The sequence below is a fragment of the Myotis nattereri genome (assembly GCF_964212035.1).
Source record: "Myotis nattereri genome assembly, chromosome: 19".
Taxonomy (NCBI): Eukaryota; Metazoa; Chordata; class Mammalia; order Chiroptera; family Vespertilionidae; genus Myotis; species Myotis nattereri.
Window position 1 is genome coordinate 24,643,814 of NC_138095.1, and position 14,329 is coordinate 24,658,142.

General features: G+C 53.1%; 1 protein-coding gene across 2 annotated transcripts in view; it reads left to right on the forward strand.

Moving 5' to 3' along the window:
* ZNRF3 (zinc and ring finger 3) overlaps positions 1-14,051 on the forward strand; it is a gene marked incomplete at its 5' end in the record, with an annotated part of 51,149 nt that extends 37,098 nt beyond the window's left edge. The window contains 7 exons of one of the 2 annotated variants that reach the window (XM_081113805.1): positions 5,107-5,181; positions 5,603-5,734; positions 7,021-7,131; positions 8,041-8,208; positions 8,442-8,544; positions 9,268-11,016; positions 12,622-14,051. In XM_081113805.1, coding sequence (XP_080969931.1) covers positions 5,107-5,181; positions 5,603-5,734; positions 7,021-7,131; positions 8,041-8,208; positions 8,442-8,544; positions 9,268-11,016; positions 12,622-12,665 — 2,382 coding nt within the window. In that variant the 3' untranslated portion in view covers positions 12,666-14,051. The remainder of the gene's footprint in view (positions 1-5,106; positions 5,182-5,602; positions 5,735-7,020; positions 7,132-8,040; positions 8,209-8,441; positions 8,545-9,267; positions 11,017-12,621) is intronic. The other variant, XM_081113806.1, reaches the window with a different exon arrangement.
* Between the last annotated feature and the right edge of the window lie 278 nt (positions 14,052-14,329).

Here is a 14,329-nt window from a genome sequence, read left to right on the forward strand (position 1 = left end):
CAAAATGAAGTTATTCAAGGACCTGCTGTATTAAAATGTTCACATCAAGCACATATTACTTTTGTCAGTAGCAAAGTCACTAAAGGTGATCGTGTTTGGGCGGGAAATGCATCACAGCAAGTGGTAAGCAGAGGAGAAATCCTTAGAGATATTAGAGCTCAGTAAAGAATAAGAGCGGTTTTGACTAAAGAGAAGGACGTGTCCGTCTCAGGGGAGGGGTCACCCATGAACTTGACCTTGAATCCGTAGGAGAGGTATGATCAACTTATACTTCACTCTGGGTTTTTATCTCTCTGCCTGTGAAGTTGCATGCAGAATTACTAACAAACTGACTTCCCTCTCCCAGCTAACTTACCAACAGGTCAGTTTACCCAGAAGTTAAATCTCTTGATAAACTTGTCTCACATTGTCCGTGCCAGCCTATCTTGTCATTACTGCAGATAAATTGAGTTATGTGGGTTTATACGGAGGGGCATTAAAATCCTGTGTGGATTATATTAAGATTCTTAGTACTAATCTTCATCTTCTTTGGCCCTGGACCTCCATCCTAAGGAAATTGAAAAAATAAGCCAAGATTTATTTAATGTAGCATTAATTATAATAAAAATCTGGAATAGCTCAAATATCTAAAACACATGAGTAAGTAGATTATGTGAAGGGATATATCACAGCCTTTAAAATATTTACAATGAATTTTTAATGACTTGTTGGGAGCTTATCATAAGTACAAAAAAACCCAACAACAACCAAAACCGTATTCAATGGAGGGAAAAAAAATCTGCTGGGAGCCCCTGTACGTCAGAACTTCCTGTGAGAGGTTGAAGGCACTTGTCGTATCAGCGGTTACATACACTCCAGCTTCCTTGGTTTCCCCATGGACAGGAGTTTGGGACAATCTCTTGGGTTATTTCCTATTAAGGTGGTATTTTGTCAAAATTTTCTTACAATAAAGATTAGGCACTGGGGGCAACATACTCAGTGCTTGACAAAGAAACGGGCAACAGGTGAAAAATGGAGTCTGTGCCCAGGGCCTCTGAGGAGTGAGTATACCGTGGGACCAAACCCTAAACCAAGGCTGAGTAGGCCGAAAGAGTGCCAGATTCATTCCCGATTGGAATTCCTGAACTTAATGGACACTAATTTAGTCTCTAGACTAAGTTTTCCCATCCACAAGGTAGTAACGGAATACTCTCATCAGAATGCCCCATTCACATCTGGAAATTTAAGAATCAGTCAGCCCAGCCCAGCCAGTGTTGCTCAGTGGTTGAGCGTCGACCCATGAACCCAGGAGGTGATGGTTCAATCCCCGATCAGGGCACATGCCTGGGTTGTGGGCTCAGTCCCTGGTGGGGACGTGCAGGAGACAGCCAATCAGTGTTTTACTCTCGTTGATGTTTCTATCGCTCCATCCCTCTTCCTTCCTCTCTAAAATCAATAAAAACATATTTTTTAAAAGGAATCAGGTTGATAGAAGCACTTCCTTAGGGGAAAACCACATCCACATTCAGGGAACAGTAACCCAAGAGTGTGGTCCCAGGAGGCTTTCTCTCATGTAGAATAAACATGCATTGAATAACCGGAGGAGCCTTGCATGGCAGTAAGTGCCAGCCACAGTGGGACCCTGTCTTCCAGGGCTTAGAACTGTGTACTTTACAAACCTCGCGTGTGCAGATGTTTGCACTCTTGATACCTGTTTCAGTGGCTATGGGCATTGTCTAGCCTCGGGTCTTGCAGGCCGGGAAAGGTAAATAAAGAACCTTGACAACCTTTTATTCCACATTCTGCTGCTGGGCTCCTGGTCACCCGCCGGCTGGTGCGGACCTGCCCCGTGCCTGATCAAAGCAGCAAAGCTGATGAAAGATGGGAAAAATACCTGTGTGGGTGGGGTCGAGGGGAAGGGCATGCGGAGGTCAGCAAGGCAAGGCCTTTGGCTGCTTCTGGGAGGACTTGCCGAGACTTCCCACCTGTTTCCTGCTATTCACACCCTTCTCGCGCTCTTCTTTCCGTTCCCGCCTCTCTGTGCACAGTCCCGGGTAACCCAGTTTACCAGTGACCTTCGTCTGGCAACATCCACCAGGGCATCTCGCCCATCCTATCTGAAACAGCCTTATCTTGAGACTGTTGGATGTTGTAAAGATAAGGTTTCTGGCAATCAGAATCTCCCCACTGTGGTTTAGATGGGTTTTTAAAATAGTCTTTCCAAGCCTGACAAGGTAAAACGGTAAACGATCTAAAGTAGGAAGGTTGGTTTAAGGAATATGTGTCATCCATCACACTGAAAACATGGCGAGGGGGACAGCGTGACCAAGTAGTGTCCTGTGCTTTTAAATTGGCCTTGGGAATAGTATAATAAACGTGTCCTCTTCTCAATAGGGGTTATCTGTGGCCCCTTTCAAATCCCGAGCCGGCTCCTAACTGGCAAGTTCCCCAGGAGGACCCTGCTCAGTCCTGGCATATGCAGGAAATGAGCCTAATTTAAAAGCAGCTTACATTAAACATGACTTTTAAAGTTAAGTCAACTGTGAGAATTATCATTTTCTCAAACTAAATATTTGTGCCTGGATCCCGTGCATGAGCTTGGCTGTTTCTGAGGTGAGGCTGTAAATGGGATTTAAGCACCTTAATATTGACCTGCTCTCTCCAAAGTGGAAACCAGGAGACTGGCCAACCCTCCTAGATTATGTTGAAAATGTCTTTTTCAAAGTGCCTGCCCCTGGTGGGTCGTGGCCTCACCTCCACAGCCCGAGACCGCCACGCTCCTGTGGCGCAGGGGAGCCTGGAAGCCTCACAGGTCCCCAATCTTGCAGGCGTTCGCCCGCAGCCATTAGCCTCGCCAGGTGCGCCAGCATCAAAGCGGGGGCGCCGGGTGCTCCTGATCTAGATGCTTCTGAAGGCTCCTTCCCCTCAGGTGCTGTTTGATGTGTTTGATCGTGGAATGAAAGCCAAGTTCAGGAATGAGAGGTCCTGTTTATTACCTCGTATTCCGTATTCCGTGCTGTTCCTCCAGGCGCTTCGACATCTTGGGAGAGCGTGAAAGACGGGGACACAAGCGCTGGCTGACTCGGGGTCCACGGGCTGTTGGCCTCAGGCAAAGGAGTCTGTGCCTCGTGCCCTCTCCTGCTGGAGGCAGGTGATGGGACAATTCCAGCTCTTTCCGCATTGCCCTGGACAGTCAGTTGAGTGTCCAAGATTGGAACTGGGCCCTAGCTGGTTTGACTCAGTGGATAGAGCATCAGCGTGCGGACTGAAGGGTCCCGGGTTTGATTCCGGTCAAGGGCACATGCCCGGGTTGTGGGTTCAATTCCCTAGTAGAGCCAGAAAGAGCTCCTCAAGGGTCACTCCTGACTGCAGCGGGGTGGACAAGTGGCAGAGGAGACGTTATGTATTCAGAGTCACACACTGAGTCTCAGATCAACAAGCAAGAGTCCCGAGCAGACAGGACAGCTTCGGCAGCACAGCACCAGAGTGCCCGAGCTGGCGAAGTTGCAGAGGCCTTCGCAGTGTCCCTGCTTGTTGAGCGCAAAGCACAGGGAGCTGACTTGTTCTAATAAGGTGGGATAAGACTGCCCTCTAGTGGGCTGGTAGAGCCGAGCCATAGTTCTAGCCACCTCATCCACTTAGATCCAGTGTTGCTTTCTTATGCTGCAACTATATGGAGTGATTATTCTTTTTTTGTTTGTTTTTACTTTATTAAAACAAAATTTTAATAAATTAAAATTTGGAGATTTTGGAGAGAGAGAGAGAGAAACGTTGATGTATTGTTCCGCTTATTTATGCATTCATTGGTTGATTCTTGTATGTGCCCTGACTGGGGATTGAACCTGAAACCTTGGTATATTGGAACAATGCTCCAATCAACTGAGCTACCCAGGCAGGGTCTAGAGTGATTATTCTTATGGAAGGAATTCAAATTGTATACTTTCTCAAAAACCCTGGCTCTAGAAACTATCTTGACCTCAGAGCATTAGCCATTATTTGCCCATCTTATAGGAGGTTTTGGTCCTTCCGCACCTCTTTCTTTTTTTTTTTTTAATATATTTTTTTTATTGATTTTTTTACAGAGAGGAAGGGAGAGGGATAGAGAGTTAGAAACATCAACGAGAGAGAAACATCGATTCAGCTGCCTCTTGCACACCTCCTACTGGGGATGTGCCTGAAACCAAGGTACATGCCCTTGACTGGAATCGAACCTGGGACCCTTCAGTCCACAGGCTGATGCTCTATCCACTGAGCCAAACCAGTTAGGGCCCGCACCTCTTTCTTTCTCTCCCCCATTGTTAGAGGTTGTAACAAGATTCAGGTTCCTAAATGCAGAGATTATGTCTTATGTCTTTCTCTTCTGTAGCTTCTACCCATCTTCCACTTAGCTGGACATAAAATTAAGAGGTACGTTGGGATGGAAAGGAATCCTTTTCCCCAAAAAAGAATCTCACCGCTTCTCATTTGTTCCTAAAACATTCTAATCTCATCTCTCTGATCAATAGTTTCCCAATTAGTTCAGTCATCAGAATCCCTCAGAAAACTTTTAGAGCTGTTTCCTGGGCCTCCCTCCAGCCCTGCTGAATCAGTCTCTGTGGTTTGAGCCAGGAAATCTGCTTTACAAACTTCCCAAGTGGTTTTTGATGTGCAGCCAGGTTTGGCAGCCAACTGCTCTAAATCCCCATTTACAATGATTTCTCGTCGCTTTTCCCTCTGACGGCGTCTCCAAAGGCCTTCGGCCCGTGTCAGTTATTAAAATTGACCATCTTGAGACGCCTTCAGAAATGCTCCGTACGCTGCTCCAACTGCAGTGCCGGGTGCCATGGGAAGAGGGGGACCACAAGAGAGGGACCAAAGGCATTTGCTTTGGTTGCCAGTGGTTCTGTGTTCATAGCAGAAAATACTGAAACCAATACCTTTATGCTGACGGGGCAGGTTGTTGGTTTGTAGTTTGTTTTTAGTGTTTAGGTTGGATAGGGAGGCAGGGGTTGATTGAGTACCCAGTTTTTTTTATCTTCACCTATTCTAACTCATCTTGTTCCCAAGGTAGGTGGCCTTGCCCCTTGATGTACAGAGAGGAAAGGTCAGAGGGCCAGAATGCCAACCTGCTCTGTTTCCTTCTGCCAGGCCAAGCGAGCAGTGCAGCGGGGAGCCACCGCCGTCATCTTCGATGTGTCTGAAAACCCAGAAGCTATCGACCAGGTAAATCCTCGGACCGTGCCGGCACCGCCCCCTCCCAAGAGAAGCCCCCCCGCCTTTGGGTAGCTTGGCCTGTCACAGTCCTGTCAGCCTCATCTCAGGGCCTGGGCATTGTCTGCTGATGGTAGCTGTTCGTGCTTGGACATCATACTCAAGGCAAGACTATGGAGAGGGGTTAAGAGCCAGGAAAGTTGGGATATAGGGGACATTTCCCAAGACCCTCTGGGCCTTCAGTCTGCCTGGTCCAGCCTAGAACCAGCCTCATCCTCAGCCTTGCCATCTGGGAGCTCCGAGGCAGTCATGCGTGAGGAGTTGGGTGATTTCCAAACGGGTATTCCGTATGCGTTTCCTCCAGCCTCTCTCTCTCTCTCCTGCTTCTTACAGTAAGCGCGCCTTCTAACCGGGAGCGTCTCTTCTTCCTTAGCTAAACCAGGGCCAGGAAGACCCGCTCAAGAGGCCCGTGGTGTACGTGAAGGGCGCAGATGCCATCAAGCTGATGAACATCGTCAACAAGCAGAAAGTGGCTCGAGCCAGGATTCAGCACCGGCCCCCTCGAGTGAGCCTCCAATCCTTCTCTGCTGCCACCTGAGCCTTCGCTCCCTTTAGGCTCTGGGCTCTCATTCCCGTCTTCTTTCCGATCGAATGCTGGTGCGCCCCAGGTTCCTGTCGGCTTAGGTCAATGCTCCTTTAGCGGGGGTGGGAAAGCCCTATCAGAACTAGCTGGTTCGGGCCAGGATCTCCCTGGCCTCTTCCACCCAGTGCTCCCACTTGGGAAACTCCTCTCTCTCCCTCTGAAAGGCTGACTGAGGAGGATTGAAGGGAAGGAATACTCAGCACAGAGCTTCCCAAGTCTCCTCCCACGTGACCTAGACCAGAGGGGAAAAGCCTGTGCTTCCTTCTTCCGGGGAGTCAATAGCGTTATTAAACCCCGAACTGATACTGATTCTGGAAAAGTTAGCTGTCAACTGGGATTGAAGTTCATGGCTTGTAGGAGGTTAATGAATAGTCTTTAAGGCTTCCCTTAAGGGTGTCGACACTGCTGACCATGAACTCTTGTCTGGCATCTTCTGCCTAAACTTCTGAAGATTCTAGGAACCTGGGACAGGTGCCCCATATCTGGTTTATTTCCTTCTCACAGATATTGGGATCTTCACTCTAGGATGGTTCTTTTCCATGTACATCATAGCTGGACACCTGAAGCATTCAATTAGCAAAATCCTATTCCTATTGGCTAAAGGCAGGTCGTAGGTAAGGTGACCTCAAGGTCTTAGGAGGCAGTGAGACGTGAGGAAAAGGTAAGAACTAAAAGTAGAGGGAGTTTGCAGAAGAGCTGACATGCTGGCTTCTTTTTTAAAGGGAAAAGAGAGCACTTTGGTAAATATGACTCATTGTAGTGGAAGCTGATATTTGTGGAAGCAGCGTACAATTCTCTGAGTTGTTGTAAACCATTAATTACATGGTTAGTAATCACTGCTCCCTCAAAACATGACACTCATTCCTTTGTCCCAAAAATGTGATATTTGTGTTTATTTGGAGAAGCCTCTCCTACCGGTTCTAGCGAACTTTGCACTATTCCGCTGAGAGCTGGGCTTTATGAACTGTTAGGAGACCTGGCTGAGACCGCTGCAGGCCTCCCCCTGGCGACACTGGAGGGCACTGCCTGGCCTGAATAGCACCCGGTGTGCATGTTAGCAGATGCCCAGGTGTTCCCTGCAGATGGGGGGGCAAGGGGGAGTGCACCCCAGTTGCCCCATCCTTATTCCGACTTGAGCCAACACAGCCCGTGCACCGAACCTCAGGCTGAAGAGAGCGGTGACTCACTGTGTCTGTGTTCTGTTCCAGCAACCCACGGAGTACTTCGACATGGGGATTTTCCTGGCTTTCTTTGTCGTGGTCTCCTTGGTCTGCCTCATCCTCCTTGTCAAGATCAAGCTGAAACAGAGACGCAGTCAGGTAATGCCCGTGCACACTGATGCCAGCTGCCCTGCCCGGTCCCAGGAGCCTAGAAATAGCAAAGACAGAAAAGCTAGAGCACAGCTTACAGCGCTGTGTCTTCTCTGTTCTAAGGCCCGGTCCTGCGAAGGCCGAGCATTAGGGGTGTTGCCTGCCAGCCAGGCATTCTCCCAAAGAAATGTTTAAATGTTCATGTGGAACCCAGAGCCTTGATGTGGGCACCAGCAGCAGCAGTTTCACCCGGGAGCTTGGTGGACATGCAGGGTCTCGGGCCCCGCCTCAGACCTGCTGAATCTAAGTCGCATCTACCTCGCTTTCCAGGTGATTCTCAGTGAACAGAGTAGGCGCTCTGGGGCCCCTGCTGGCACATGGCTGTGTAGGAAGGATTTGGGGGTGAAAGGTGATGAGAGGCGAGGCGGGAATCCTGACCCTCACATGGGTAGCAGCGTGCTGTCTCGGGGGAGCGATGGGGGACCTTGGCAGGCAGTCGGTTGAGAGGAGCATCGCCGAGTTCTCAGTAGAACAGTGACTGGTGTTTGCCGAGCACATCTGACTGACCAGGTGCTGAGCCCTCACGCACACTGTCTCATTGGCCCTCAGAACTTCCTCCAGGGTAAAGAGGAGGAACCCTGGGACAGAGCAGGGTCTTGCAGAGTTGGCCAAGTCCTTGAAGTAGACCTCTGCCGGTCCTTCCCCTGGGAGAGGCCTGGGTGGCTGTCATGGGCACTCAGGAGCCTGGCACATCTGGGCTGTGGCAATCTGAATTTTCGGTGATTTCCCACAAGCCTGCTCTGGCCTGATAGACACTAGCATTACCCTATCCTGGTTGATGGAGCGCCGAGGCCCTGAGGGTGACTCGCACTGTTCATACGTGCCAGACCCTAACGCGGGCCACACTCTGCCATGCAGAACTCCATGAACAGGCTGGCTGTGCAGGCGCTGGAGAAGATGGAGACCAGGAAGTTCAACTCCAAGAACAAGGGGCGCCGGGAGGGGAGCTGTGGAGCCCTGGACACGCTTAGCAGCAGCTCCACGTCCGACTGTGCCATCTGCCTTGAGAAGTACATCGACGGAGAGGTAATGGCAGAGGCTGGGCTCGTGGGGACGGGGCTAGCTGATGGCCTGTTCCCCTCTCCCTCGATCCCTTGTGTGGGCTCTGACTCCAGGGAATGGGGCCCACCTGTACTAGAGATGAGGGGGCTGGTGGGGAGCCTGGGGTACTGGCACGGGGGGCAGGGCTCCTTGGCGCCCACTGGGCTCCACAGGAAGAAGCCCCTGCCTTCAGGCTGTGTGTCTCCCTCCCTCCCCAGGAACTGCGCGTTATCCCCTGTACTCACCGCTTTCACAGGAAGTGCGTGGACCCGTGGCTGCTGCAGCACCACACCTGCCCCCATTGTCGGCACAACATCATAGGTAATTGTCACCTGCCTCTCGTTGCGGCAGAGTCATTGCCTAGCAAGAGGGTGACACCTGCTGCAGGCTGGTGAGCGAGCAGAACCTCCACAGCACTGCCCTCTGGACTGGAGGTGTGGGCGCCTCGGGCGTGGAGGTTACCAGCCTCCAAACACTGAGGAGAGCCTGGCATGAAGACTCGCCCTGAGTTTGAGTTTTGGCTTTCACACGAACCCGCGTCCTGGCCTGTCCAGGCCTCAGGCCCGCGATCTCTTTAAAGGGAGTGACAGTAGTGGTGCTGGCCCGTGCCCGGCACTGCGGAGTCATTCCCGGGCCACAGGGGATGGTGACTGGGCCTGGCAGGGTCGTGCTGCCGCTGCTGCTGTCACTGTGGTATTGGGTGGCGGGCCTGGATCGCAGGGTGCACTCCAGGCGGCTGCACTGCCATGAGGGACGGTACCTTCCATCTTGGTAGCCCTGTTGCCCTCTGCAAACTCCTGTGGCGCCTTTGTTGGGCGGAGCAGTGGGAGGTGGGGGATGAGCCCTGATGGGAGTGACCGCCTTTCAGAGAAGCGGGTCATTCATTCTCTGCCGACGAGGCCGAGTTTGGTGACAGCTTAGAGCAGATCAGGGTCGTGAAATGGGCACCGAGGTATGTGACCACCAACCCTGCTGCCTCGGTCTCTGCACCGACCTCTGTGTCCCTCCGGCCCTGCTGACTTTGTTTCCTCCGCCTTTCCCCAGAGCAAAAGGGGAACCCGGGCGCTGTTTGCGTGGAGACCGGCAACCTCGCACGCAGCCGGCAGCAGAGGGTCATCTTGCCGGTGCACTACCCCGGCCGCGTGCACAGGACCAACGCCATCCCAGCCTACCCCACGAGGACGAGCATGGACTCCCACGGGAACCCCGTCACCCTGCTGACCATGGACCGGCACGGGGAGCAGAGCCTCTATGCACCACAGACCCCCGCCTACATCCGAGGCTACCCGCCCCTCCACCAGGACCACACCCTGGCCCCTCACCGCTGCGGCCTGGAGCACCGAGCCTACTCCCCGGCCCACCCCTTCCGCAGGCCCAAGTTCAGCGGCCGCAGCTTCTCCAAGGCAGCTTGCTTCTCCCAGTATGAGACCATGTACCAGCACTACTTCTTCCAGGGCCTCAGCTACCCCGAGCAGGAGGGCCAGGCCCCCCCCAGCCTCGTTCCCAGGGGCCCGGCCCGTGTCTTCCCCCCGAGTGGCGGCGGCAGCCTGCTCTTCCCCACCGTGGTGCACATGGCCCCGCCCTCCCACCTGGAGAGCGGCAGCACGTCCAGCTTCAGCTGCTACCACGGCCACCGCTCCGTGTGCAGTGGCTACCTGGCCGACTGCCCCGGCAGCGACAGCAGCAGCAGCAGCAGCTCCGGCCAGTGCCACTGCTCCTCCAGCGACTCGGTGGTGGACTGCACGGAGGTCAGCAATCAGGGCGTGTACGGGAGCTGCTCCACCTTCCGCAGCTCTCTCAGCAGCGACTACGACCCCTTCATCTATCGCAGCCGGAGCCCCTGTCGCGCCAGCGATGTGGGGGGCTCGGGCGGCTCGGGCCGGGGGCCGGTTGTGCACCTCGAGGGCTCCCCGCCACCCGAGGAGCTCCCAGCAGCCCACGCTCAAGGTGCCGGGCGGGGAGAGCCTTGGCCGGGCCCTGCCTCTCCCTCGGGGGACCAGCTGTCCACCTGCAGCCTGGAGATGAACTACAGCAGCAACTCCTCCCTGGAGCACAGGGGGCCCAACAGCTCTACCTCAGAAGTGGGGCTCGAGGCTTCTGGGGCCGCCCCAGACCTCAGGAGGACCTGGAAGGGGAGCCGCGAGGGGCCGTCGTGCGCCTGCTGCTGCGAGCCCCAGCCCTCTGCACTGGAGCCCAGCGGGGGAGTGGCTGGGGGCAGCACCTTATTCCTGGGCGCCCCCCTCTGTGAGGGCTGTGGCCCCACAGGTGTGGAGTCCCAGCCGGGAGGCTCCCAGGGCCTGTGTGGCCTTCACCCAGACCATTTGCCCAGGACAGATGGGGTGAAATATGAGGGCCTGCCCTGCTGCTTCTATGAAGAGAAGCAGGTGGCCCACGGCGGCGGAGGGGGCAGCGGCTGCTACACTGAGGACTGCTCGGTGAGCGTGCAGTACACGCTTGCCCAAGAGCCCCCGCCCAGCTGCCACCCGGGGGCCCGGGACTTGAGCCAGCGCATCCCCATCATTCCAGAGGATGTGGACTGTGACTTGGGCCTGCCCTCAGACTGCCAAGGGACCCGCGGCCTCAGCCCCTGGGGTGGGACGCTGGGCCCCCACACCCTGCAGCCCCACAGGAGCCTGGGAGCAGCCCAGGAAGAAGAGCGGGTTCTGTGCTGCCAGCCCAGGGCACCGCTGCCACCTGTCCGCCCTCCGGAGGAGGCAGGGGCTGCCAGGGCCAGCTTCCCCAGTGCCTCCCAGGACACTCAGGAGTCCAGTGCCACGGCCGCTGAGGCTGCAGGTGAGAGCAGATGACAGCAGGCCAGTCGGGTCCTCTTCTCTCTCCGCGGTCATGTTCTAAGGGCTCCCTTTGTGCCGTTGACTTGAAACACCATCTGTACCTGGTAACTTCCAGTGTTACCCCCCAACTCAGCCCTTCCCCGAGTGCCAGACCCATTGGGCCCTTTGCTTCCATAATTTCTCCCCCTGGATGCCACGCAAGCACCCCCACCTGTCAGGTCCACAGCAGCCCTCTCAAATTTCTCCTGCACCCCCTCCTCCAAGGTTCCCCACCCAAAACCCCAGCACCATCTAACCCTGGGCCCACCCTGCCCCTCCCACTTGTGTCCTGGGCTTCTCAACCTGTGAGAATTGTCCAGAAAATTGAATACCCAGAGAAATGAAACTTAGCAAAAGACATGTCAAATCCAAGTCCAGAATTCTTATTAGATTCAGCTGGCATCATCAGATTGCTATAAAGTTCCCAAACGTTCTGTCTCGGTAAGAAACAGTGCAATCCGGCACCTCTGCGTGGTCTCCTGTCACGGGTCTTGCCTTCTCTTCCACTTGGGAGCTGAAGTGGTCTTTGTTTGTTTGTTTTTCTTCTTCGTTTTTATAAATTTATTTTATTTTTAAATATATTTTATTTTTTTACAGAGAGGAAGGGAGAGGGATAGAGAGTTAGAAACATCGATCAGCTGCCTCCTGCACACTCCCCACTGGGTATGCGCCCGCAACCCAGGTACATGCCCTTGACCAGAATCGAACTTGGGACCCTTCAGTCCGCAGGCCAATGCTCTATCCACTGAGCCAAACCGGTTAGGGCTATTAATTTATTTTTATTTTTTGAGAGAGAGAGAGAGAAACATCAATCTGTTGTTCCACTTCCTTATGCATGCATTGGTTGAGTCTGTGTGTGCCCTAACTGGAGACCAAGCCTGCAACCTTGGTGTATTGGGATTGTACTCGAACCAACTGAGCTCCCCAGCCAGGGCCAAAGTGTTCTTTTTTGAACATAAGTCTATGTCTTTACACTAGAAAATCTTTAATGACTTGCATGCCCTTTGGAATTTTGAAAATGTAGCCTCCCTGTGGCCGCTATCCTGTTCCTCCAACATTCCTCCAGCTCATTCTAGCCTCCAGACCTCTCTGCTGCTGCTCCCCCAGATCTCAGTTTAAATGACTCCCTCCAGCTACCTCTGAGGTTATCTCACACCCTGTGTCCTTCCCAGGTGATCACAACCCAAAATCACTTTGTTTTGAGGCCTGTAAGCTTATGAGGGGGTGAGGGGGTCTCTTCTCCCCTCCCTGCTCTCCCCAGTGCCTGCAACAGTGCCTGATGCACATCTTCTGAACATGGTGTTTGCATGCTACCTAAGGGCTTCCAGAAGGTTCTGTAGGTCCAGATGAGGGAGGCTGGCTCTCTAGGAGACACCTGTGCTTGGCCCAGCATGAGGCGCTCTGCTTAAGCCTTTTGCCGTATGCACAGTCCTTCCAGTGCTGTGAGCTGTCACTTCGGAGAGCCGGCCCCGGGCTGGGGATGGGCAGCCAAGTCCCTTGTTCCTGTGCATTGTGCCCGAGGCCCGTGGCGCCGGCTCCTCCCTGACGGCTCTTCTCTCTCTCCCAGGACAGAGGTCTCGCCCAGCAGACAGCGGCGGCACGGGAGCCTGAGCCCGGAAGGAACTCTGTGGAAATGGGAACTGTACGGAGACTCCAAACTCTGACTTTTTCAGAAAAAAAAATAATTTTTTTTTTTTTTTTAGCTCTGACAAACACACAAAAGTGGTAATAAAGAGAGCCCTCCTTCTCAGCCCAAACTGTGAGCCCCTTGTGGCAAGCCCCCCGCCCTCCCATTAACAAACCGACAGACGAAATTCTCCGAGTCTTTGCCTCTTTTGATAACATGTTCTTCTGTTTTGTAAAGTGTGTGTGCTTGGGGTTCCGAGGTGTGTGGGATTGAGTTCTCGGCTTTGTTTTTTAAGATATTTTATGTAAATGTAAAAAGTTATTTAAATATATATATTTTAAAGAACCCTAACCGCCAACTTTTGCTGAAAGAAAAAAAAAAAAGTCACTGCTGCGTTAATTGAACCACATCATGTGTAGATACTGTTGTCTCCTTGGAGGGAGCTCAGGCCTTTGAAAAGCTCAGGGCTACACCTGCCTTAGAAAATGAACCAGAAACTTGAAGTAAAGCTCGTCGATATGGGTACAAACTCTGAGGAACGATGCAATGCTGCCTCTTTTCTCGTGGCAAATCCCAATGTACAGATCGTCAGGTCTCCGAAGCCATATTCCTCCAGCCCACCTTAGGCAGCTGCTGGAAACCGCTGGGAAGGGGGTAGGAGGTCCGCAGCTCCGGGGAGCGGGGCCAGGCCGCCGAAGCCCCGGGTGCGACGGGTGATTCTGCCCAGTGCCCTCAGTCCCCTGGAATCGTCCCGAGGGAAAGGGCCGAGTTCACAGTCATGATCTCGGGCTCCCTGCTACCCAGGGGCTGCAGAAATGGATCGAGGGGGTGTGCGGGGACCAGCACCCAGGAGGAATGTAGTTTGCAGCTTTGGTGTCTGAAGGGGCTGGGGACCGAGGATGCGATGGAGCTGCTGCGTCCTGGGGCTGCCTTCCTGAGGGGGGGGGGGAGAGGGGAGAAGGGGCGCGTGGCCAGGACCCCATCGGGGCCACGCTAAGCTCTGAATGATACGGTTCCCACCCATCTCCCTACGGAAGCGCCGCTTCAGGGTTATTCAGCCCTCTGCTCGTGGCTGAAGTTGCTCATCTCGCCTGCAAAATGTCTACTATCCTTTCTACCTAATGCACTATGACGTATTGGTTCTCCATGAGACAGAGAGAGAAAGAGACTATCAGATAGTTTAGACCCAAAGGGTAGGTTTTTGTATATTTTTCCAGCCTTTTCGTTGTTGTTTTTTAAAAGAGGGAGGGAGAGCTTCAAAACCCATTTTTTAAAAGATGTTTCCATGATAAAGGGGAGAATCTATTTAAAGCTATTTCAGATCAGGGATTGACTGTCATCCTTTTTTGTCCAATGTATTTCTTGTTCTTAAAAAAAAAACACAAAACTATTTTTAGAAGAAACTCATCACATTAGCCCCGAGTTCACTAACTCTTCTGGTCACTTGTTTACTCACTCAGTCGGCAGATAGTTGGTGCCACCTGAAAAGCTCCTCTGTGAAATAGATACCCTGGGAGCTGGCCCCTGTAGGTGGGAGCTAGAGGCCATCCTGGTTGCCAGGAGGCTGTGATGACTCCTCTCCAGTTAGGCTCTGGGGTCAGCAGCCTGGGGTCCAGACCCGAACATTTGGAATGAGAAACTCACTGTA